The following is a 25,160-nucleotide window of genomic DNA, read 5'->3' as shown; positions in this document are numbered from 1 at the left end:
GGTGCAAAATGTTGGGGATGAAGATAGTTTGTTGTGAAGTTGTCTCATTAGTTTTAGAGACTGGGAGAGTTTATCACTGAAAAGGAGGTTCCATGGCATAGAGTAGAATTGGTCCTTTCCCTGTTCTGTTTGCTGCCACTTGCAAGACTAGGAGAAACAACTAGGTGAAAGAGCTCAACCTGTTACTTGGTAGATCTCTCTGGGAATCAGTGCCTTGAAAACATTTAGCCTTAGTGCTAACAGTTACCACAGGTGTTGAGCTTCTGAGCTAGACTAGCTGTGGGACAAATAATGAAAAAAACAAAAAGACATAGCATTGGCACAATATACCTATTGATGATAATCACCTTTCCAAATTAATTTTATTACTACATCTTAGTGTACTATCTCATTCATTCTCATAACATTTCTGTTACATAGTTAAGAGAGTATAAGTATTCTCTCATCTGGGAGCTAAGGCATAAACAACAAATGTGCTCTAATTCATACGGCTGTTTCAATTTTGGGATCAAACCTGGAATCCAGGTCTCCTAAACAATTGCTCTTTTTGCTAACTGCGTTTACTGAAGTTTGTTTTGATGTGTTTGCATCTTAAAATAAATACATGTATTTGTATTGAAGTTTTATATTTGTATTGAAGTTTTATGGCTTAGATAATTAAATGGCCAGGAAAGAGTATTGCTTTTTCCCTTAAGATCAGAAAAATTAGGCTTAGAACGATGAGCTTACCTAGTGTTGTATACTTTGCAGGTGAGAGCTGTGACTAGAATTTAGCCCTTTTTTGTCCACTGTTTCCCTGAGAAACCAAGATGCTGGTAGATAGTATCTTTACTAGATGCCAGTAATTATATGTTGAACAGAACTCAATCTCTTCCTGAGTCTTCAATCCTATTTTTTTTTTAACTTTTAAAAATATTTTAATTTTTTTGAGACAGTTTCACTCTCTGTCATCCAGGCTGGAGTGCAGGGGCACTGTCCCCTGCTCACTGCAACCTCTGCCTCCTGGGTTCAAGCTATTCTTGTGCCTCAGCCTCCCAAATGGCTGAGACTACAGGCGCGTGCCACCATGCCTGGCTAATAAGTGATCCACCTGCCTCAGCCTCCCAAAGTGTTTGGGTTATAGCTGTGAGCCACTGTGCCCGACCAACCCTATCTAGTAAGGTTAAGTTTTCAGATTTTGAAGGACATCAAACTTTTCTTCCAGATCCAGGTTTTACACCAAAATTATACTGGTCCACTTTATTTGAACACATGACTTTAATTGGATGCCTTTTGGGGGGCCTAAGTCATAGATCTAGAAAAGGTGACTGATCTTTCTTATAGGAATCAGGGGAGAGAATTAGGGCAATGACTATGACTATATACCAGTTGTAGGACGACAGCATGAAGTCATGTAAGGAGAAACTGAGCAAGAACTTGCCTTTGGCAGGAACAGGGAGCAATCTAGTTACACTGTAGCACTGAATTGAAAAGCATAGTTAACTCTTTCTAGGCCCAGGCTGGGCACTAGACATTGTTTCCTGCGTTAGACCAGTGAGCTGGGAATGACAGCTCACTGGAGGAGAGAGTGCAGCAAAGATCTAGGAAATACAAATTGTAGTCAGTTTATTAATTGAATTAAGTAGAACAATTATTGAGTCCCTTGTTGACACTATCTCTTAATTGAGCTCTTTGAAATTAATACGATCTCCTGTAATCCCAGCACTTTGGGAGGCTGAGTAAGGCAGATCACTTGAGGTCAGGAGTTTGAGACCAGCCTGGCCAACATGGTGAAACCTCCGTCTCTACTAAACATAGAAAAATTAGCTGGGCATAGTGTTGCATGTCTGTATAATCTCAGCTACTCAGGAGGCTGAGGTAGGAGAATTACTTGAACTCGGGAGGTAGAGGTTGCAGTGAGCCAGATTGGGTCACTACATTCCAGCCTGGGTGACAGAACAAGACTATCTCAAAAAAAAAAAAGAGAAAGAATTAATATAATGTACCACGCTAGCCCAGATAATGTGCTGACTTCAGAAGGCAAATTCAGTGTAAATTGACTCTTTACCAATATAAGAAGTGACACTGCATTTGGACTGAATTAGATCAAGGATAGGACAGTGGTTCTCAAAACTTTAGAGAGTACCAGAATCACCTGGAGGGCTTATTAAAAAACATTGTTGGTACCCACTTCTAGAGGTTCTGTTTTGATTTTGTATTTTGAACAAATGCTTAGGTTGATGCCCTTGTTGGTACTGCTGGTCCTTGGATCGCACTTTTCAGACCCACTGATCTAGGACAAGAAGATGAAGCAAGTATAACTGTTTAGTTCCTCCTGATTAAGGTCTTCCCAGGGAAGGGAGAAAACATTAACATTTAAGCCTCTACTCTGTCAAAATCATCCTGTGCCAGACGATTTGGTAGTCATTGTTTAACTTAACCCTTGAAAACACTCTGCAAAATAGTCCTCAGCCCATTTTCCCTCAAACATACTCCTGTTAAAAACTTGCTAGAATAATTCTTTCTTCAGTGACAGCTTTTACTTATAACTGAAAGAATAATGTTGGGATATACCATTACAAATGTGGTTTTATTTAATGTAGATGCTACGTTAAGTTCCATTGCTGACTATTAATGTATTCATTACTCTTCCTGTTGACTTGTGAGAGACGTAAAATGTAGATTAATTTAGCAGTAATGATTATACAATAGATGAAATTAAATTTTGAGATATCTTTTCTCATAAAGAACATAAAGTGAATGAGAATTTGACTTTAAAAATCAGCATATTACATCTTTCAGATCACAGAAAAAATGAGCCTATGGTAATTTTGTGGGTTTTTTTTTAGTGTTGCCAATTTGTTATTTACCAACTCTATTTTAGAAAAATACAAGAGGAGGCATGGTAAATTATAGAATAGCATTAAGATGTGACCAAATCCTTGATAACTCAACTGTAAGACTTACTCATTTAAAGCACAGTATTCTCTGTTAATACTGTTTTTGAAAAGTCAGCCTCTTTTTTGAAAAGTCAACTTGTTTTTAATGGCACTCAGTGAAGTTACTTTGTGTTGTTTGACAGACCACATCGCACAGAGTTACTGAAAAATAAAAGTGGTGATCTAAGCAGTTACATTGGAAGCACTCTGGGGAAACCTGCTGTTTATTGTGAAAATCATCTTTGGTCTTGGAATTAAAAGGAAAGCTGGAAAGGAATTTACAAACGAGAAAAAAAAGAAGTTTGGAATCGGATTCACAGGATCTGGGCTTGGAAATGCCTCAGGTAAATCAAACAGAGTAGGTGCAAAGTTTTGTATTTTCTCACTAAAGAAAGTCAAAACCATTGGTTCTATAAATTTCTTCATCTTAACACGACTTTGCATACTACCTTTTTAAGATATCACATTTCTGATCTCAGCTAGTTTTGAGTACATGTTCTTTCTTCCATTGCTTTCTATTTTTTATTTTGCTATCACCTGAAGATTAATGAATTCTACATAGGTAGTATGGTGAACAGGTAGAAGGTGGACAGATCTGCTGGCTTTATGGGGTAAAACCAACTCCCTTGAAAATTAATCTACCACAGCAATCCCATTTCTATCTCCTTACTCTTCCTATTTCCCAATTCTTACCTTTCGTCTTTCGTTTATGCCAGCTGAATTTAGAAGTAATTAAGAGGAAATAGTGAGAGACTTCAGGCTTCCTCCCCTCACCCCTCTCATCTCTCTCTCTCTTTTTTTTTTTTTTTTTTTTTGAGACAGAGTCTTACCTGTGTCGCCAGGGTGGGGTGCAGTGGCGCAATCTCAGCTCATTGCAACCTCTGCCTCCCAGGTTAAAGCAATTCTCCTGCCTCAGCGTCCCAAGTAGCCGAGACTATAGACGCGTACCACCATGCACAGCTAATTTTTGTATTTTTAGTAGAGATGGAGTTTCACCATGTTGGCCAGAATGGTCTCGATCTCTTGATCTCGTGATCTACCTGCCTCAGCCTCCCAAAGTGCTGGGATTACAGGTGTGAGCCACCGTGCTCATCTCTCTCTTTCTCATGGACACACACACATACATATGTGGGCACATGTAAAAACCTCCCCACAAAATATATCTAAGAATGATTATATCTGTTTATATTATGGCAGCTACTCTGAACTGATCAGTTTTGGTTTGAGGCAATCACTGAGACAATCAATAAAGCCCTGTTAGTCCCTTTTCTGCTTATCTAAACTCCTTTTCTTCTCCAGTGGTTATTTCTTGCCCCTCCCCTGTTTGTTTCAGTGGTGGGGAGAAACCTAGAAGTAATGAGTGGGTAGGGACTCTTGGGTGGCTTTTTGTGTTGCCATACTGAGCTATCCCTTGAGCACAGGGAATCAACAATTTGCTGGGATTGTTTGGTGACTTGGAGACAGGCAAAGAAAGGGAACTTGGTAATGGATATTGAAAAGACCAGCAGCTGGCTGGGCATGGTGGCTCACAGCTATAATCCCAGCACTTTGGGAGGCTGAAATGGGTGGATTGCGAGGTAAGGAGATTGAGACCATCCTGACCAACATGGTGAAACCCAATCTCTACTAAAAATACAAAAATTAGCTGGGTGTCGTGGCATATGTGGCTGTAAGCCTAGCTACTCAGGAGGCTGAGGAAGGAGAATCACTTGAACCCAGGAGGTGGAGGTTGCAGTGAGCTGAGATCGTGCCACTGCACTCCAGCCTGGAGACAGAGTGAGACTTTGTCTGGAAAAAAGAAAAAAAAAAAAAGACCAGACCAGTGGCCTACTGCCACCCCAACGTCTCTGACAGATGGACTGCTTATGCCCTTTTACAGTGGTTGCCCATTCAAGGTTAAGTTTTATATTTATTGAGTACTTGCATTTGGGGCTTACATTTTAAACTTATTTTCTTAAGCTAACTTTTTCTAGGAAGAAAGGTCCGTAGGCCTGGAAGTGTTGGGAGAAGATAAGAGAAATAAAAGTAAAATGAGATGGGACGTACCAATGAAGAAAAATATGGTGAGAACGTCTATGAAAAGGCCAGTTTGTGGAAGATAGAAAGTATACAAAAAGAATAAGCAAATGGATTAATACCATTTAAAAACATTCTGCAGAAACTTGCAAAAACAGAAAAACTAAAAAAGAAATTTTTGGCTGGGCACAGTGGCTCACGCTTATAATCCCAGCACTTTGGGAAGCTAAGGCAGGTGGATCACTTGAAGTCAGGAGTTTGAGACCAGCCTGGCAAACATATAGTGAAACCTCATCTCTACTAAAAAATACAAAAATTAGCTGGACATGGTAGCACGTGCCTGTAGTCCCAGCTACTTGAGAAACTCAGGCAGAATAATTACTTGAACCTGGGAAGCGGAGGTTGCAGTGAGCTGAGATTGTGCCACTGCACTCCAGCCTGGGCAACAGAGTGAGAATTCGTCTCATCAAAAAAACAAACAAACAAACAAACAAAAAAACTTAAAAAAAAATTCTTTGTCTTAACTCATTTGGATTTGGTTAAAAAAATAAATAAATAACAAGAAAAATTCTTTCTCATTCTCTTCCTTCATCTTAGATTTCAGAGTGAGGCCTTTCTACTATTTGACCCAGTTCAGGAGGGTGAACTGGGTCAAATAGTAGACTAGACTCTGGAGGGATTCATATAGATATTAAAATGTAAAAAGAAGATGGAGAAAAAACAAGAAGGAGAATTAATGCTGGGTCTCAGGACTTTTTTTTTTTTTTTTTTTGAGACGGAGTTTCATTTTTGTTACCCAGGCTGGAGTGCAGTGGCGCGATCTAGGCTCACCGCAACCTCCGCCTCCTGGTTCAATTCTCCTGCGTCAGCCTCCCAAGTATCTGGGACTATAGGCATGCGCTACCATGCCCAGCTAATTTTTGTATTTTTAGTAGAGACGGGGTTTCACCATGTTGACCAGGATGGTCTTGATCTCTTGACCTCGTGATCCACCCGCCTCGGCCTCCCAAAGTGCTGGGATTACAGGCGTGAGCCACCGCGCCTGGCAGGACTTTTTTTTCCCCCCCCTTTACTTACTATGGAATGGACTGTGCCCTTTTCAGGAATCAGAATTAAGGCTACACAGCTCATGCCCAAGTTACTAGTCTTACCAGGAAGATTTTTTGGTATTTAGTTGATTCTGTTTCCATTATGTTCCTGCAGGCATTGGTTGTACTAGATAGTGATGCCCGGTCTGAATTTTAATTTTTAATCTTTAGTCTGATTTAAACATTACTTTTAGTATGATGCCGACACCAGCTGTGCAGAAAGAGCTCTGGAGAGATGTTCATAGCAGCACACACCTGCAGCTCTTCTTTGATTCTGGAGGCTCCAGGGCAGCTGATACTGTTTCGTCAAATACATTTTTTTTTTTTTTTTTTTTTGAGAAGGCGTTTTGTTCTTGTCACTTAGGCTGGAGTGCAATGGCGCGATCTTGGCTTACTGCAAACTCTGCCTCTCAGGTTCAAGTGATTCTTCTGCCTCAGCCTCCTAAGTAGCTGGGATTACAGACGCTCGCCACCATGCCTGGCTAATTTTTGTATTTTGAGTAGAGAAGGGGTTTCACCGTGCTGGTCAGGCTGATCTCAAACTCCTGATCTCAGGTGACCCACCTGCCTTGACCTCCCAAAGTGGGTGGGATTACAGGTGTGAGCCACTGCACCTGGCCATCAGATACATTCTTTAGGCCTTTCTGTGTGAGGGCAGAACACTCCCACATACCTGACAGCCTTCAGGTCACAGGCCAGCTTTTTAGCAGTTTCTGGAGTGATAGCCTGTTTGTTCTTGGCAAGTTTCTCAATTGTAGAGGGATCATCTCTGAGATCAGTTTAGGCCCAAACAAGCAAGAGAGGAGTCTTTGGACAGTGATGAGTTATCTCAGGCACCCAGTTTTCTTTTACATTTTCAAATGGAGATGGAGAGACTGCTGAAAAACAGACTAGAAATACATCTGTTTGTGAATAACTCAGTGGTCCTAATCCGTCATAATCGTCTTGCCCTGCAGTATCAAAAAGTCCGAGAGTATATGGTTCTCCACCAATCATAACTGTGACTGCATGGTTGTCAAAAGCAGTTAGTACATTATTGGGTGTACTTGGAAATTTGTCGTGTAGGATATCAGGAGACATGTTTTACCAGCAGCACCGTCACCCACAACACACTTAATTGTCCGCATTGCTGAAATAGTTTTGTATCCACTTTAAATATTTCAAATCTGATGTTGACCTTTGCTTCTCCACCAGGGCATTGTCAGCACTCTTATTTTTTTCTATTTTTGGATATTTTCCTAATTTAAGTCTACAGTTCAGTGCTAGCCAAAGCTCTTAAATACACTGTACAGTAGGAAAAGTATAGAAATGTTTTCTGAAAAGAATAAGTTACTTAGTGGGAGTAGGGTTGGGCTCATATGTGATAAATTGATCTCAAAGTAATCTTTAACTTTCTAAAATAAAAATCACTCTGTTGTAGCCTAGTGTAAGCGGAATGGATCCGCCTTTTGGGGATGCCTTTCGAAGCCACACCTTTTCGGAACAAACTCTGATGAGCACAGATCTCTTAGCAAACAGTTCAGATCCAGATTTCATGTATGAACTGGTAAGCAACATTTTCTTGGTTTTGGTCTTAATTGATTTGGGGTAAAAGTTTGTGGGAGAGTTTTTTATTTATAAGTGCCTGAAAAGAAAAAAAAAAAGAAGTGCTTGGGACAAGTTTAATTCTTATGATTATACATCTAGTAATTTTATTTATTTATTTTGATTTTGATTTTTTTTGAGACAGAGTTTCACTCTGTCACCCAGGCTGTAGTGCAGTGGCACAATCTTGGCTCACCGCAGTCTCCGCCTCCGAGGTTCAAGTGATTCTCCTGCCTCAGCCTCCCAAGTAGCTGGGATTACAGGCATGTGTCACCACATCCAGTTAATTTTTGTATTTTTAGTGGAGACGGGGTTTCACCATGTTGGCCAGGCTGGTCTCAAACTTCTGACCTCAAGTGATCGCCCGCCTCAGCCTCCGAAAGTGCTGGGATTATAGGCATGAGCTGTTGCACCTGGCCTACATCTAGTAATTTTAAAAGTATTCATGCACCCATCAAAAATGGTAAAAGATTATCTAAATATCTTCAGATGTAGTTTTTGATAAAGAGAATAGGCAACTTTTTTTTTTCTGTGTCTAAAGGCTAAAGGGCTTTTCAGCGGGAAACTATGGAATAATAACATTGAGCAAGGCATGTGACATAAAGAATGTGACACAAAAATAGAAATTCCAAGCAGTATATGAATATACTTACATTTATTCTTTCTTTTTTTTTTTTTTTTTGAGACAGAGTTTCGCTCTTGTTACCCAGGCTGGAGTGCAATGGCGCGATCTCGGCTCACCGCAACCTCCGCCTCCTGGGCTCAGGCAGTTCTCCTGCCTCAGCCTCCTAAGTAGCTGGGATTACAGGCACGCGCCACCATGCCCAGCTAGTTTTTTGTATTTTTAGTAGAGACGGGGTTTCACTATGTTGACCAGGATGGTCTCGATCTCTCGACCTCGTGATCCACCCGCCTCGGCCTCCCAAAGTGCTGGGATTACAGGCTTGAGCCACCGCGCCCGGCCAACTTACATTTATTTTTGAGGGAAATAGACACTTAAAATTCATAAGAAAAACATTTTAGAACTGTTTTAATTACATAAAATTGAAGCAACACAGAAATATATAAAAACTGGAAAACTGAATGCTCAAATGCATAAATCTAAAAATTATTGAATTGGGGCCAAGTGTGGTGACCCATGACTGTAATCCCAGCACTTTGGGAGGCCGGAGCGAGTGGATCACGAGGTCAAGAGATTGAGATCATCCTGCCCAATGTGGTAAAGCCCCGTCTCTACTAAAAATACAAAAAGTAGCTCGGTGTGGTGGTAGGCGCCTGTCGTCCTAGTTACTCAGAGGCTGAGGCAGGAAATATCTTGAACCCGGGAGTTGGAGGTTGCAGTGAGTTGAGATTCCACCATTGCACTCCAGCCTGGGCAACAAATTGAGACTCCGTCTTGAAAACAAAACAAAACAAAAAAAACTCTGGAAGACTGAAAATTTCCTCATTTTCTTCCTGTAGCTCCACCCTCCAAACCTTTGATCAAAATATAACTAAACGTATATATATATACTTTTTTTTTTGGCATACACTTTTTTTTGTTTGAGACAGTTTTACTCTTGTTGCCCTGGCTGCAATGCAATGGCACAATCTCGGCTCACTGCAACCTCTGCCTCCTGGGTTCAAGTGATTCTCCTGCTTCATTCAGCCTTCTAAGTAGCTGGGATTGCAGGGATGCGCCACCACACCTGGCTAATTTTGTATTTTTAGTAGACATGGTTTCTCCATGTTGGTCAGGCTTGTCTCGAACTCCCGACCTCTGATGATCCACCAGCCTCGGCCTCCCAAAGTGGTGGGATTACAGGCGTAAGTCACCATGACCGGCCTGTATATACTTTTTTTTTTTTTTTTTTTTTTTTTTTTGGTGATGGAATTTCGCTCTTGTTACCCACACTGGAATGCAGTGACACAATCTTGGCTCACCGCAACCTCCACCTCCTGGGTTCAAGCAATTCTTCTGCCTCAGCCTCCCGAGTAGCTGGGACTACAGGTGTGCGCCACCATGTCCAACTAATTTGTGTATTTTTAGTAGAGATGGGGTTTCACCATGTTGACCAGGATGGTCTCGATCTCTTGACCTTGTGATCCACCTGCCTCAGACTCCCAAAGTGCTGGGATTATAGGCGTGAGTCACCACGCCGGCCCTGTATATACTTTTTAATTGGATAATATAGATAACAGTTTTCTGTAACTTGCTCTTTTAAAAATAAAAATGACTGGGTGTAGTGGCTCATACCTGTAATCCCATCACTTTGTGAGGCTGAGGTGGTTGGATCACGAGGTCAGGAGATTTGATACCATCCTGGCTAACATGGTGAAACCCCATCTCTACTAAAAATACAAAAAAAAATTAGCCAGGCATGGTGGTACGTGCCTGTAGTCTCAGCTACTTGGGAGGCTGAGGCAGGAGAATCGCTTGAAGCGGGAGGCAGAGGTTGCGGTGAGCCAAGATCGTGCCACTGCATTCCTGCCTGGGCAACAGAGCAAGACTTCATCTCAAAACACACACACACACACACACACACACACACACACACACACACGGCAGTCTTTTTTGTTTGTACATTAAGAGCTAAGCTGCATTCATTTCAGTGGCTTCAGAGTCTTAACTGGTATTTGAAATTGACATCTCCAATGGCACACGCCTATAATCTCAGGACTTTGGGTAGCCAAGGTGGGCGGATCACTTGAGGTCATGAGTTTGAGACCAACCTGGCCAACATGGTGAAAACTCATCTGTACTAAAAATATAAAAACAAAATTATATCCCTAATATTCATGAAGAGTATTTTACTCTGCCTGCCCAAGTGTTGTTATAAGGTTTTGAAAAGATCTTACCATTCTGTGGCTGAATTCCAACTCTCTTTAGATTGCTCTTTGCTTCTGTATTAAGTTCTCACTTAAGACTTCTTCTTCTATAATGAAGTTGTCTTCATTATTTGCTTGTTTATTTTTCATTTTTATTACTATTTTAAATTCTTCTCTCTCACATATTACATTGTTTGCTGTTTAATTCAAGCTCCCCACAACCCCCCACCACTAAGGAGATTCCAAAATCCTCCTAATATCAAGAAATGTAAACTTTTTTTAGGAAGAATGTTTATGGTAAAACTCAAGAGCTCTTGATATTTGGATCATACCTGAGCCTCTCAAGGGACACACTTTCCCTCTTTTTTAAATTAAATTTTTTTTTTTTTTTTGAGACAGAGTTTCGCTCTTGTTACCCAGGCTGGAGTCCAATGGCGCGATCTCGGCTCACCGCAACTTCCGCCCCCCTGGGTTCAGGCAATTCTCCTGCCTCAGCCTCCTGAGTAGCTGGGATTACAGGCACGTGTCACCATGCCCAGCTAATTTTTTGTATTTTCAGTAGAGACGGGGTTTCACCGTGTTGACCAGGACGGTCTCGATCTCTTGACCTCGTGATCCACCCGTCTCGGCCTCCCAATGTGCTGGGATTATAGGCTTGAGCCACCGCTCCCGGCTTAAATTTAATTTTTAACTGTTTTTCGTTTGCTTTATTTTTACTCTTCTTTTTCTTGCCCAAGGAAATGATGATAAAGTGTCATGTCAGTAGCCTTTATGTTAAAACAGACCAAAAGTCAAGTGTTGATTTATCAGTTTGATATCTGGAGGTGCATATTTCCTTCTTAAAATATGATGTGCAATTTCTTTTTTAAAACCTTTTTCAGGATAGAGAGATGAACTACCAACAGAATCCTAGAGATAACTTTCTTTCTTTGGAGGACTGCAAAGACATTGAAAATCTGGAGTCTTTCACGGATGTCCTGGATAATGAGGGTGCTTTAACCTCAAACTGGGAACAGTGGGATACATACTGTGAAGACTTAACAAAGTATACCAAACTAACCAACTGTGACATCTGGGGAACAAAAGAAGTGGATTACTTGGGTCTTGATGACTTTTCTAGTCCTTACCAAGATGAAGAGGTTATAAGTAAAACTCCAACTTTAGCTCAACTTAATAGTGAGGACTCACAGTCTGTTTCTGATTCCCTTTATTATCCCGATTCACTTTTTAGTGTCAAACAAAATCCCTTACCCTCTTCATTTCCTGGTAAAAAGATCACAAGCAGAGCAGCTGCTCCTGTGTGTTCTTCTAAGACTCTGCAGGCTGAGGTCCCTTTGTCAGACTGTGTCCAGAAAGCAAGTAAACCCACTTCAAGCACACAAATCATGGTGAAGACCAACGTGTATCATAATGAAAAGGTGAACTTTCATGTTGAATGTAAAGACTATGTAAAAAAGGCAAAGGTAAAGATCAATCCAGTGCAGCAGAGCCGACCCTTGTTGAGCCAGGTTCACAAAGATGCAGCAAAGGAGAACACCTGCTACTGTGGTGCAGTGGCAAAGAGACAAGAGAAAAAAGGGATGGAGCCTCTTCAAGGTCATGCCACTCCCGCTTTGCCTTTTAAAGAAACCCAGGAACTATTACTCACTCCCCTGCCTCAGGAAGGTCCTGGGTCAATCACAGCAGGAGAGAGTAGCAGCCTTTCTGCCAGTACATCAGTCTCAGATTCATCCCAGAAGAAAGAAGAGCACAATTATTCTCTTTTTGTCTCTGACAACTTGGGTGAACAGCCAACCAAATGCAGTCCTGAAGAAGATGAGGAGGATGAGGAAGATATTGATGATGAGGACCATGATGAAGGATTTGGCAGTGAGCATGAACTGTCTGAAAATGAGGAGGAGGAGGAAGAAGAGGAGGATTATGAAGATGACAAGGATGATGATATTAGTGATACTTTCTCTGAACCAGGTATTACAATGCTTGCAAGCTTACCAGACAGACCTTTCTATTACTATTTTGAAATAGAAGGGTTTTGCCGGGCCTGGTAGCTGATGCCTATAATCCCAGCACTTTGGGAGGCTGAGGTGGGCAGATCACAAGGTCAGGAGATCGAGACCATCCTGGCTAACACAGTGAAACCGTCTTAAAAAAAAAAAAAAAAAAAAAAAAAAGTTTTGTTTAGATGATTTCTCTTAGTTTGGGAATTAAATGACTTAAATCTTGGCTTGGTTATGTGATTGGTTTCTCTATTCAAATAGCTCTAAAATGATGACTTTTGCTCACGTAAGGGTTCATAAGCTGATTCCTTGAGGCTTATTTATTATTTTTTTATTTGTTATTTTAAAAATTAAAATAGAGATGGGAGCTTGTCATTGTTGCCCAGGCTGGTCTCGAACTCCTGGCCTCAGGTGATCTTCCTGCCTTGGCCTCCCAAAGTGTTGGGATTACAGGCATGAGCCACTATGCCCAGTTGAAGACTTAATGTATTTTATGTTAAGTGACCTGTTTTGTCACTCTTTTGAGCATTTGTGCAAAGATGCCAAGAATTTATTGGTTTAAAAAATATTCCGTTTATGCATATGTCTCTCTATTATAGTTGAGGTAAGTTAGGAGTATACAGAATGTTGAACCAAGTGATGATGGTTTATATTACTCATGCCAATAGCCAACAAAATCTTTTATGAATAATGTAAAAGAGGTTTCTTTGTGTCTGCTACATTTTAATTTATATCATATTTTCCTATTTAAGTAAAATACATGCTGTCATTTGGTGAGCATAAAGGAGACTCAGCTTTATTTATATACAGTGCATATAAATAAAAGGGACAAAGAAAATGAAATGTGTGGGGGAACTGGTTCACTTCAGCATTTTCATGCTTGGGCTTTTGGCACTGTTGGCTTGTGCAGTTTATTTATGAAAATGATATTGCCAAGTGGCACATGGTTGAAAATACACAAAGAAGTAAAGATTTCAAATTTATATGAAAGTTATTTTCTTCAAAAATAGTATTGATACTAACTCTGCGTGAAAACTAAGTTATTGTTATAAAAAAAGAAACTAAAATATCAAAGAGGGCCTTTTTGTTAAAATGATGATTGCTGGAATTTCAGGCAGTATAAACATAGACATTTAATTTTCTGAGAGACATTTAAGGCATAGTACCTATATTGTAACCAGTGAAACTCTATTATTGCTGAAAGACTTTTTCCTGTGGTAAAATCTTTCTATTGCATAAATGCTTAGATTTATCCACCTGATACAAACAAATTTTTTGATTTGGATGAAGTTTCAAGTAGGCAAAAGGTACTTGAATATGGAAGAAAAGGATTTGTGCCTTCTTCATGGTTCTCTGTAGTCTAGGTAGAATAATTGTTTTTTTACTGTACGGGAAAATTTTTTCCTTGGCGAATGAATGAAATCTGCTTGGAGATGTTTCAAGGAGACTTGTCTTTATAGGTAGGGGTAATTTATATACCTCTCTGCACGTGGAAGATCATAGTGCTGTTCATGAGTGGTCCTTAAAGTCTTGGCAGATCGGTCCTGTTGCTTTGAGTTTTGTATTTAGGAGTAGGAGAAGGGTAATTAAGGGAAATAGAAAATGTGAGGAAGGAAATGCTTTTAGCAGCTGGTGTTTAAAGGAATATGTAGATCAGAAGGAGTCAGTAAAACCTACAGTAAATCCCACCATCACCAAGGCAGCAAGGACTATGTTCTCTGCCTGACTTTGGATTGTAGTTTTGCTTTTCTTTGACTTTCCCCCCTCAATTTTATTGAGGTATGTTTGGCAAATAAAAATCATATATGTTCAAATTACACAGCATGTTCTGATATATGTATACATTGTGAAATGATTACCAAAATCAGGCTAATTAACATACCCGTTACCTCACATAGTAGAGTAGTAAGAACATTTAAGATCTACTCTCTTAACAAATTTTGTGTACACAACACACACATTTTTTCTTTTCTTTTTTTGAAACAAGATCTGGCTCTATTGCCTAGGCTGGAGTGTGGTGGCACAGTCAGCTCACTGCAACCTCTACTTCCCTGGCTCAAGCCACCCTCCCACCACAGCCTTCCAAGTAGCTGGGACCACAGGCATGCACCATCACACCTAGTTTTTGTATTTTTTGTAGAGATGGGTTTTGCCATGTTGCCCAGGCTGGTCTTGAACTTGTGAACTCAAGCCACCCACCTTGGCCTCTCAAATTGCTGGGATTACAGGCGTGAGCCACTGCAGTCAGCTCAGTATTGTCTGTAGTCATAGTGCCGTATGTTAGATCTCCAGAGCTTATTCATTCTGCATAACTGAAACCTTGTACCTTTTGGCCAACATTTTCTCATTTCCCCCACCCACCAACCCCCTGGCAACCTCCATTCTACTTTCTAATCTCTGATCCTGAGTTTGACTTTTTCTTTAAGATTTTGCATATAAATGAGATCATGCTGTATTTGTCTTTCTCTGCCTGGCTTATTTCATTTAGCGTAATGTCTTCCAGGTTCATCCATGTGTCACAAAGATGCGATTTCCTTTCTTTTTAAAATGACGGTATAATATTCCTGTATGTGTGGGTGTGTGCGTGTAACTCACATTTTCTTTATGTATATGTTCATCGTTGGCCCCTTTGTTGATTCCTTATCTTGGATTTTGCGAATAGTGTTGCAATGAACATAGGAATGCAGATATGTCTTCAAGATACTGACTTCATTTCTTTTGGCCATATCTCCAGAAGTAGGATTGCTGGATCATATGATTGTTCTATTTTTAATTTTTTGAGGAACTTCCATACTCTTTTCCATAATGTCTGTGCCAATTTACATGCCTACCAATAGTTTACAAGAGTTCTCTTTTTTCTGCATCCTCAACAACACTTGCTATCATTTATCTTTTTGATAATAGCTGTGCCGACAGGTATGATGTGATATTTAATTGTGGCTTTCGTTTGTATTTCCCTGAAGATTAGTGGTATTGAGCATATTTTCTTATATTTCTTGGCTGTTTAGATGTCTTTCGAAAAATGTTTATTCACGTCTTTTGCCCATTTTTTAATTAGGTTGTTTTCTTGCTATTACATTGCTTGTGTTCCTTGTATATTTTGGATATTAGCCCCTTGTCATATGTATGGTTTGCAGATACTTTTCTTTCATTTCATAGGTAGTCTCTTCACTCTGTTAATTGTTTCTTTTGCTGTGTGGGAGCTTTTTAGTCTGATGCAATCTCATTTGTTTATTTTTGCTTTTGCTGCCAGTGCTTTTGGAGTTATGTATTTTAAAAAATCATTGCCCAGACCAGTGTCAAGATTTCTTTTCATGTTTTTCTCCTAGTATTTTTATTGTTTAGTTCTTATGTTTAGGTGTTTAATACATTTCGAGTAGATTTTTTTTAATATGGTATGAGATAAGGGTCTTCAATTTCATTATTCTGCCTTTGGATATCCAGTTTTCCCATTACCATTTATTGAAGAGACTATCCTTTACTTATTGTTTGTTTCTGGCACCTTTGCCAAGGATCAATTAATTGGACATAATGTGAGAATTTATTTCTGGGTTGTTTTATTGGTATATATGTCTGTTTTTATGCCAGTACTATACTGTTATAATTACTGTAGCTTTGTAATATATTTTGAAATCAGATAGTATGATGTGTCCAGCTTTGTTTTTCTTACTCCATAGGTAGCTTTGGCTATTCAGAATCTTTTGTGCTTTCATATGAGTTGTAGGATATTTTTTCCTCGATTTAAGGATTGCGTTGAATCTGTAATTCGCTTTGGGTAGTATGGATATTTTAGCTGTATTAATTCTTCCAATCCATAAACACAGGATATCTTTCTATTTATTTGTGTCTTTGGTTTCTTTTACCAATGTTGTATAGTTTTCAGTGTATAGATCTTTCACCTTCTTAGTTAAAGGTTTTTTTTTTCTAAGTGTTTTTTTTTTTTTTTTTTTTTTTTTGGTGTGACACTATTGTAAATGGGATTGTTTTTTCTTTTTTTTATAGTTGTTAGCATATAAAAATAAACTGATTTTTGAATAATGATTTTATATCCTGCAGCTTTACTTAATTAGTTTATTAGTTCTAACAGTTTTATGGTAAAGTCCTTAGAGTTTTCTATATACAAGATCATGTCATCTACAAACAGAGACAATTTCTTTTCCTATTTGGATGCCTTTCTTTCTTTCTTCTTTTTTTTTGTTTTCCCTCCCTCCCTCTCCTTCCTCTCTCCTTCTTTTTTCCTCTTTTCCTTTCCCTTTCTTTTTCTTTCCTTTCCTATTTTGCATAATTTCTCTAGGTAGGACTTCCAGTATTATCAGTGTATTGAATAGTAGTTGAGAGAATGGGTATCCTTGTCTTGTTCCTAGTCTTAGAGGAAAAGCTTTCAGGTTTTCGTCACCGAGTAGGATGTTAGCTATGGGTTCATTGTGTATGACCTTTATTATGTTGCGGTACATTCCTTTTATATCTAATTTGTTAAGTGTTTTTTAATCATGAAAGCTCGTTGAGTTTTTTTTAAGCAAATACTTCAGATCTTGAAGCATGTTGAGTTTTGTCACATGTTCTTTCCGTATCTATTGAGATGATCGTATTGTTTTTATCCTTCCGTCTGTTAATGGTGGTATGTCATTGATTGATTTGCATACATTGAATCATCCTTGCATCTCAGAGATAAATCCTGCTTGATCATGATATATCATCCTTTTAATGGGCTGTGGAATTTGGCTTGCTAGTTTTTTGTTCAGGATTTTTGCATTCATGTTTATCAGGGATACTGGCCTGTGATTTTCTTACCTTGTGTGTTCTTGTCTGGTTTTGGTATCTTGGTAATACTGGCCTCATAAAATGAGTTTGGAAGTGTTCTCTACATTTCTTTGGAAGTATTAGAGAAGGATTGGTATTAATTCTTCCTTCAATATTTAGTAGAATTTACCAGTGAAGTCAACAGGCCCTGGACTTTATGTCATTGAGTTTGTTTGTTTGTTTGTTTTGAGATGGAGTCTCACTCTTACCCAGGCTGGAGAGCAGTGGCACAATCTCGGCTCATTGCAGCCTTTGCCTCTCGGATTAAGTGATTCCACTGCCTCAGCCTCCTGAGCAGTTGGGACTACAGGTACTCACCACCATGCCCAGCTACTTTTTCTATTTTCAGTAGAGATGGGGTTTCTCCATGTTGGCCAGGTTAGTATGGAACTGGTGACCTCAGGTAATCTGCCTGCCTTGGCCTCCCAAAGTGCTGGGATTACAGGTATGAGGCACTGTGCCTAGCCAAGAGTTTTTGATTACTGATCCCGTATTCTTACTTGTGATTTGTTTGTTAAGATTTTCCAATTTTTTTCATGATTCAGTCTTGGTATGTTTCTAGGAAATTATCCATTTCTTCTATGTTATTCAATTTGTTGATGTATAATTGTTCATAGTAGTCTCTAATGATTCTTTACATTTCTGTGGTATTAAATCTGATTTCTCCTCTTCATAATTTTATTTGAGTCTTCCTTTTTTTTAGTTTAGTAAAAAGTAAAAAGTCTCCAAACTTTACACAGGGGGCCAGTTCACTGTCCCTCAGACCGTTGGAGGGCCGCCACATACTGTGCTCCTCTCACTGACCTCCAATGAAAGAGGTGCCCCTTCCTGAAGTGTGGCGGGGGGCCGGATAAATGGCCTCAGAGGGCTGCATGTGGCCCGTGGGCGGTAGTTTGGGGACGCCTGAGCTAAAAGTTTGTGAATTTTGTTTTTATTTCAACAGAAAACTTCATAGATCTTTTCTATTGTTTTTTAGTGTCAATTTCATTTATTTTTGCTCGGATCTTTATTATTTTCTTCCTTCTGCTAACTTTGGGTTAGTTCTTCATATTCTACTTCCTTGAGGTGTAAAGTTTGGTTGTTTGAGATTTTTTTTTTCTTGATGTAGGTATTTACCATAAGATTCCCTCTTGAATTTGCTTTTGTTGCATCCCATAAGTTTTGATACGTTGTGTTTCCATTTTTGTTTGTCTCAACATATTTTTGTCTTCTCTTTTGATTTTTTCTTTTACCCATTGGTGGTTCAGGAGTGTGTTGTTTAATTTCTACATATTTGTGAATTTTCCAATTTTTCTTCTGATTTCTAATTATATAATTGCCAAAATATCATACTTGGTATTATTTCAGTCTTCTTAAATTTGTTAAGACTTGTTTTGTGGCCTAACATATGATCTAAACAGGAGAATGTTCTGTTTGTGCTTGAAAAGAGTGTGTATTCTGCTGCTGTCAGATGGAATGTTCTATATATGTCTGTTAGGTCTATTTGGTCTGAAGGGTTATTCAGATCCATTGTTTTCTTAATTGGTTTTCTGATGGCCTATCCATTGTTGCAAATGGAGTGTTGAAGTCCCCTACTATTATATTACTGTCTGTTTCTTCCTTTAGTTCTATTAATATTGGCTTCATTTACTTAGGTGCTTTGATATGGGAATACATATATTTATTATATATATAAAATCTCTTGATGAATCAACACCTTTATTATTATATAAAGACCTTTGTCTCTTGTGACAGTTTTTACTGTTTTTTTTTTTGAGACAGAATCTGACTCTGTTACCCAGGCTGCTGGGCTGCACCAGTGCTGTCACAGCTCACTGTAGTCTCGACTACCTGGGCTCAGGCAGCACTATTGCTTCAGCCTCCTGAGTAGCTGGGACTATAGGTGTGTGCCACCTCTTGTGACAGTTTTTGATTTAAAGTCTATTTTGTCTGATACAATTATAGCCAGCTCTTTTTGGTTGCCATTTCCATGGAATATCTCTTTTAATTTCTTCACTTAGAGCTTACATGCATCTATTTTTTTTTTTTTTTTTTGAGGCAAGGTCTTGCTCTGTTGCCTAGGCTGGAGTGCAGTGGAGCAATCACTGCTCACTACAGCCTTGATCTGCCACACTCAAGCGGTCCTCCCAACCTCAGCCTCCTGAGTAGCTGGAACTACAGGCATGCACCCCCATGCCCGCTAATTTTTGTATTGTTTGTAGAGATGAGGTCTCCCTATGTTGCCTAGGCTGGTCTTGAACTCCTGGGCTCAAGTGATCGGCCTGCCTTGGCCTCTCAAAGTGCTGGGATTACAGGTGTGAGCCACTATGCCTGGCCACATGCATCCTTAAAGCTAAAGTGCTTTTCTTATAGGCAGCATATAGTTGGTTCTTGTTTTTTTTTTTTTTTTTTTTTTAATTCATGTAGCCACTCTATGTTTTTTTTGTTGGGTATTGATAGGTAAGGATTTACTGTTGCCATTTTGTTAATGTTTTCTGACTGTTTTATAGTTCTTTTATTACTTCCTCTTTTGCTCTCTTCCTTTGTGATTTGCTGGTTTTTTATAGTGGTATGCTTTGATTTCTTTTTCTTTATCTTTTGTGTTATCTATTACAGATTTTTCTTTGTGGTTACCATGGGTCTTACATAAAATAAAACATAAGTCCTTTTAAAGCTGGTAATAGTTTACTTCAGCTACATATAAATCTCTACTATTGATACCACAGTTAACATCTTTTCGTATTGTTTATCCCTTAAGATATTATTTTATATATAGCTTTTTTTTTTTTTTTTTTTTTTTTGAGGCAGAGTCTCGCTCTGTCACCCAGGCTGGAGTGCAGTGGCACAATCTCAGCTCACTGCAGCCTCCTCCTCCCAAATTCAAATGATTCCCCTGCCTCAGCCTCCCAAGTAGCTGGGATTATAGGCACCTGCCACCACACCTGGCTAATTTTTTGTATTAATATTATTTTTTTTAGTAGAGACGGGGCTTCATGTTGTTGGCCAGGCTGGTATCAATCTCCAGACCTCAAGTGATCCACCCACCTTGGTCTCCCAAAGTGCTGGGATTACTAGTGTGAGCCACCATGCCTAGCCCAAATTGTTTCATATGTAGTTATTTTTAATGCCTTTTTCTTTTAACTTTTATACTAGCATTAAAAGTGTTTTGCATACCACTATTACAGCATTAGAGCATTCTGAACATGACTGTTGTTACTTTTACACAGTGAATTTTATACTTTCTTTTCTTCTTCTTCTTCTTCTTCTTTTTTTTGAGTTGAAGTCTCGCTCTGTCTCCTAGGCTAGAGTGCAGTAGCATGCTCTTGGCTTACTGCAGCTCTGCCTCCTGAGTTCAAGTGATTCTCCTGCCTCAGCCTCCTGAGTAGCTGGGATTACAGGTGACCACCACCACGCCTGGTTAAGTTTTGTAATTTTAGTAAAGATGGGATTTCACCATGTTGGCCTGGCTAGTCTCAAACTCGTGGCCTCAGGTGATCCACCTGCATCAGCCCCACAAAGTGCTGGGATTACAGGCTTGAGCCACTATGCCTGGCCTATGTGTTTTCATGTTGTTAGTTAGCATCCTTTCATTTCAACTTGAAGAACTCCTATTAACATTTCTTGTAAAGCAGTCCTGCTGGTGATGAACTCCCTCAGCTTTTGTTTTCTGGGAAAGTCTTTTTTTTTTTCCCCTTGAGAGATAGGGTCTCACTAGTTACTCAGGCTAGTCTTTAATTCTGAGCTTAAGCGATCCTCCCAGTTCAGTATCTTGAGTAGCTGTAACTACTGATGTGCATCATCATGCCCAACTTAGGAAAGCTTTTATTTATTTTTTTCATTTGTGAAGTACAGCTTGCTTGCTGGGTATGGTGTTCTTGGTAGGCTTTTGTTTTGTTTTGTTTTGTTTTGTTTTTTTTCTTACTCTGTTGCCCACACTAGTGTGCAGTGGCATGATCCCAGCTCATTGCACTCTCAACTTCCTGGGCTCAAGCAGTCCTTCTGCCTCAGTCTCCCAAGTAGCTGAGGTGTATGCCACCACACCCAGCTAATTTTTGTGTTTTTTTTATAGAGATGGGGTTTTACCATGTTGCCAAGGCTGGTCTTACACTCTTGGGCTCAAGCATTTTACCTGCCTTGGTCTTCCAAAGTGCCGGCATTACTTGCATGTGCCACCATGCCCAACCCAGTAGTTTTTTTTTCTCTCAGCACTTTGAATATGTTATCTCACTCTCTTCTAGCCTTCCAGGTTTCTGCTAAGAAAAACCACTGACAGTCTTATGAGAGTTCCGTTGTATATAACAAGTTGCTTTTCTCTTGCTGCTTTCAAAAGTACCTTTTTGTCTTTGACTTTTGAGACTTTGATTAGAATGTATCTTAGTGAAGTTTGTGTTTTTTTTTTTTTTTTGAGAGGAAGTCTTGCTGCTCTGTCACTCAGGCTGGAGAGCAGTGGCACCATCTTGACTCACTGCAACCTCTGCCTCCTGGGTTCAAGTGATTCTCCTGCCTCAGCCTCCTCAGTAGCTGGGATTATAGGAACCCACCACCATACTCAGCTAATTTTAGTATTTTTAGTAGAGACTGCATTTCACCATGTTGGCCAGGCTGGTCTCAAACTCCTGACCTTAAATGACCCGCCTGTCTTGGGCTCTCAAAATGCTGGGATTACAGGTGTGAGCCACCGTGCCTGGCCTGATATTATTTAAATAAGCTTTCTGCCCCTTTCTCTTTCTTTACTTTTTTAAACTATTCCTATAATGTGCATTTCATTTTGCTTGATGGTGTCCCATAAATCCTGTAGACTTTTTTACTCTTTTTTTTTTGACGGAGTTTTTGCTCTTCTTGCCCAGGCTGGATTGCGATGACGTGATCTTGGCTCACAGCAGCCTCCGCCTCCTAGATTCAAGCGATACTCCTGCCTCAGCCTCCTAACTACCTGGGATTATAGGCATATGCCACCACACTCGGCTAATTTTTTATATTTTTAGTAGAAACGGGGTTTCTCCATGTTGGTCAGACTGGTCTCGAACTCCCAACCTCAAGTGATCTGCCTGCTTCAGCCTCCCAAAGTGCTGGGATTACAGGCATGAACCACCACACCAAACCTAATTTTTGTATTTTTAGTAGAGATGGGGTTTCACCATGTTGGCCAGACTGGTCTCGAACTCCCGACCTTGTGATCCACCTGCCTTGGCCTCCCAAAGTGCTGGGATTACAGGTATAAGCCATCATGCCTGGCCTCTACTGTTTTTCATTCCTTTTTCTTTTTGTTCCTCTAACTCGATAATATCAAATGACCTGTGTTTGAGTTCACTGCTCCTTTCTTCTGTTAGATGAAGTCTTCTGTTGAATCATCCTGTGGAATTTTTCAGTTTAGTCATTGTGTTCTTTAGCTCTATATTGCATTTAATTGTATGTGTTCTCTTGTTGCTCACTGAGCTTTAATACAATTATTTTGAATTCTTTTTTTAGGAAGTTCATAGAATAATGCATCAGTTTCTGGTACTTAATTTTCGTCCTTTGCTAGTATCATTTGTCCCTGATTATTTGTGTTCCTTGTGGCTTTGAATTGGTGTCTGTACACTTAAACCTGTGGCCACCTCTTCCAATCTGTATAGACTGGCTTTGCCAAGGAAAGCCCTTCACTTGTCAGCCCATCTTGAGGTTCTGGGTGGACTTGCTGAAGGGTTCTGCAGTCAAGTTTGCTCCTGGAGTCCTTGGGTAGGCTGGCCTATTGCTGGAGTCAGCAGGCAGGGGGGCCTGAGGCTTGGGTCTGTAGAGTTCATCTTGGTGCCTAGAACTGTGGAAGCAGACCTGGTGTATGGGTCATTTGGGGCCAGTCTGAAACCTGGCTCCATAGGAGTTGACCTGGCTATAGGGTAGGCTTTGAGCCTGAATCCATGAGACCTTACCTGACACCTGTATCTGTAGGGGTGGACTTGGTCCTGACTCCACAGGCACCAGCGTGGCATGGCAGTATACTGGGGAAGACTTGTCAACTGGGACTGGGAGTGTGGACCTGGAGTCCAGGTCTCTAGGGGTGGGTGGGCCCTGAGCCTAGGTCTACAGCTGCTGGCTTGGTGCTGGGGTAGGCCTGTGTTCTGGTTCTGTTAGGGCTAGCTTTGGTCCATGGGAACCATTTTGGAACTTGGGGCCATACTTTTCTTTGATCTTTAACTCCACTCTAAATTCATCCTTGATCCCTTGACTTCATTCGCTGTGGATATGTTGAGAGATAAGGGGTTCTGTTAAGGGAGATCACATGGTTAATTGATCCCCATTTTTATTTTCTCATCCCTGTGACTCTCACAGGGAGGCAGAACTAGTGTTATAGTTGTCCTGTCATGTTACATTCTCCTCTCTTGACTTGTAGGAGAAACATTATTTGTTACATGTTGTTCTTACATAACAAGGCAGTGGCTTTATACATTAGCTGGCATTTGGGAGGGTCAAATTCTCTCCTTGGACCTATTTGACAATTATCCTAAATTTGTAGATGGTATTTAATTCATTAACTTTCAGTGGACTTTTGAAGTAAAACTCTTCTGATTAGTATGATTTGGACAGTTCTCACAAATATTAATGAGCAGCATGCTTTAAACATAAAATTAACACAATTTTGTGGCATTATTTGGGCTTTATTCACCTTTGCTAGTAAAATTTTCTCCTTTTCCTAGAAGAGCTAAACAAGTGACTTTAAAGATGCAAAAGTCAGTTACTGGTGAGGAACAGGAAGAAATTTTTTTGTAGCAAAAGAGTAAGGATAGCTATAGTTTCTTCAGTGCTAGTTTAGGGTGGGCCGATTGGTTTAATTTATAGCTGACAGTTTACAAAGGCCCTTTTGTGATGACTAGCTCCCTTGATGCTGTTTCTTGGCACTTGGCTACAACAGTTCATGAGGCTTCAAAGTTTCAGGAAAGGTGCAAAATGGAGTTTTAGTCTCTTTTCTGGATTGGCTCCCAAATTTCAATAGAGTCTTTTCTGTGGACAGGCTACAGCTGTTTAGGGTCATTAAATTACATAGTTGTAAGACTAAGAATTGGGGTCCCAGAATGAGAATTTATTTTGTAATCTTCACTAATCATTTTCACAGTTGACTGTACCAGCTTATTGACAGTAGTCTGTACTAACCAGAGATGTGTGATTGAAATTGTAGGCAGTAAATGTGGTCTTTCTTACTTTTTTTTGGTAATCATGTCAGATAGGATTCAGATCAGTATGATAGTCTATCACGTGAAAAGAAAAGGGAAAGGGCTTAATGGGAAATGTTGCGTTAAACAAAATCATTGATAAAATTTTGAGTACCTACTTTTGTGGAAGGCACTATATATATTATTAGGTATTGGCTATACAGAGATCAAAAAAGTAGACATCTTTATCTTCTTGGAACAGTGTTAAGTGAGTTTATTTACTGTTATGATTTTTTAGTGTCTTTTAATATGTCGTTGTGTGCTGTGATTTGGCGAGAGAGGTATACAGGATGAGAGATTCTTAAACTTACCTGACTACAGAATTCACTTTGGGTAAAGCCATATCTTATAATAGTGTTCTTCAGAACCTAGTTTGAGAAATATTTAATGACCATAAGTGCAAGACCAGTGATCTAGGGGTATAATTTTTTTCATTCTGTTTGATCATTGGTAGTCTCTATATTGAAAGGTGGATGGTAGCTGCACATGGTAGTTCACGCCTGTAATCTCAGCACTTTGGGAGGCTGAAGTGGGAGGATCGCTTGAGCCCAAGTTCAAGACCGCTCTGGGCAACATAGGGAGACTCCTGTCTCTACAAAAAATAGAAAAATTTTTTCAGTGTGGTAGCATATGCCTGTAGTCCCAGCGACCCATGAGGGTGAGGAGGGAGGATTGCTTGAGCACAGAAGGTCAAGGCCATAGTGAGTTGTGATCACGCTGCTGCATTCCCGCCTAGGTGACAGAGCAAGTCTCCATCTCAAGAAAGGTAGATGGCTTTAGGCA

At 39.8% G+C, this 25,160-nt stretch overlaps 1 protein-coding gene and 1 pseudogene across 3 annotated transcripts in view; one reads left to right on the top strand and one right to left on the bottom strand.

Moving 5' to 3' along the window:
- CREBRF (CREB3 regulatory factor) overlaps window positions 1–25,160 on the top strand; it is a 75,364-nt gene that overhangs the window by 20,910 nt on the left and 29,294 nt on the right. For 2 of the 3 annotated variants that reach the window (XM_039460590.2, XM_003936142.4), the window contains exons 2-4: window positions 3,062–3,262; window positions 7,443–7,568; window positions 11,296–12,382. In XM_039460590.2, the coding sequence (XP_039316524.1) occupies window positions 3,254–3,262; window positions 7,443–7,568; window positions 11,296–12,382 (1,222 nt within the window). In that variant the 5' untranslated portion in view covers window positions 3,062–3,253. Of the gene's footprint in view, window positions 1–3,061; window positions 3,277–7,442; window positions 7,569–11,295; window positions 12,383–25,160 lie in introns of all 3 variants that reach the window. The other variant, XM_074390414.1, reaches the window with a different exon arrangement.
- Window positions 6,216–7,149, bottom strand: LOC101041369 (cell division control protein 42 homolog; annotated as a pseudogene).

Source organism: Saimiri boliviensis, chromosome 20, assembly GCF_048565385.1.
Source record: "Saimiri boliviensis isolate mSaiBol1 chromosome 20, mSaiBol1.pri, whole genome shotgun sequence".
Taxonomy (NCBI): Eukaryota; Metazoa; Chordata; class Mammalia; order Primates; family Cebidae; genus Saimiri; species Saimiri boliviensis.
The sequence above is the reverse complement of the archived record's forward strand: the minus strand, read 5'-3'. Positions and strand labels throughout refer to the sequence as shown.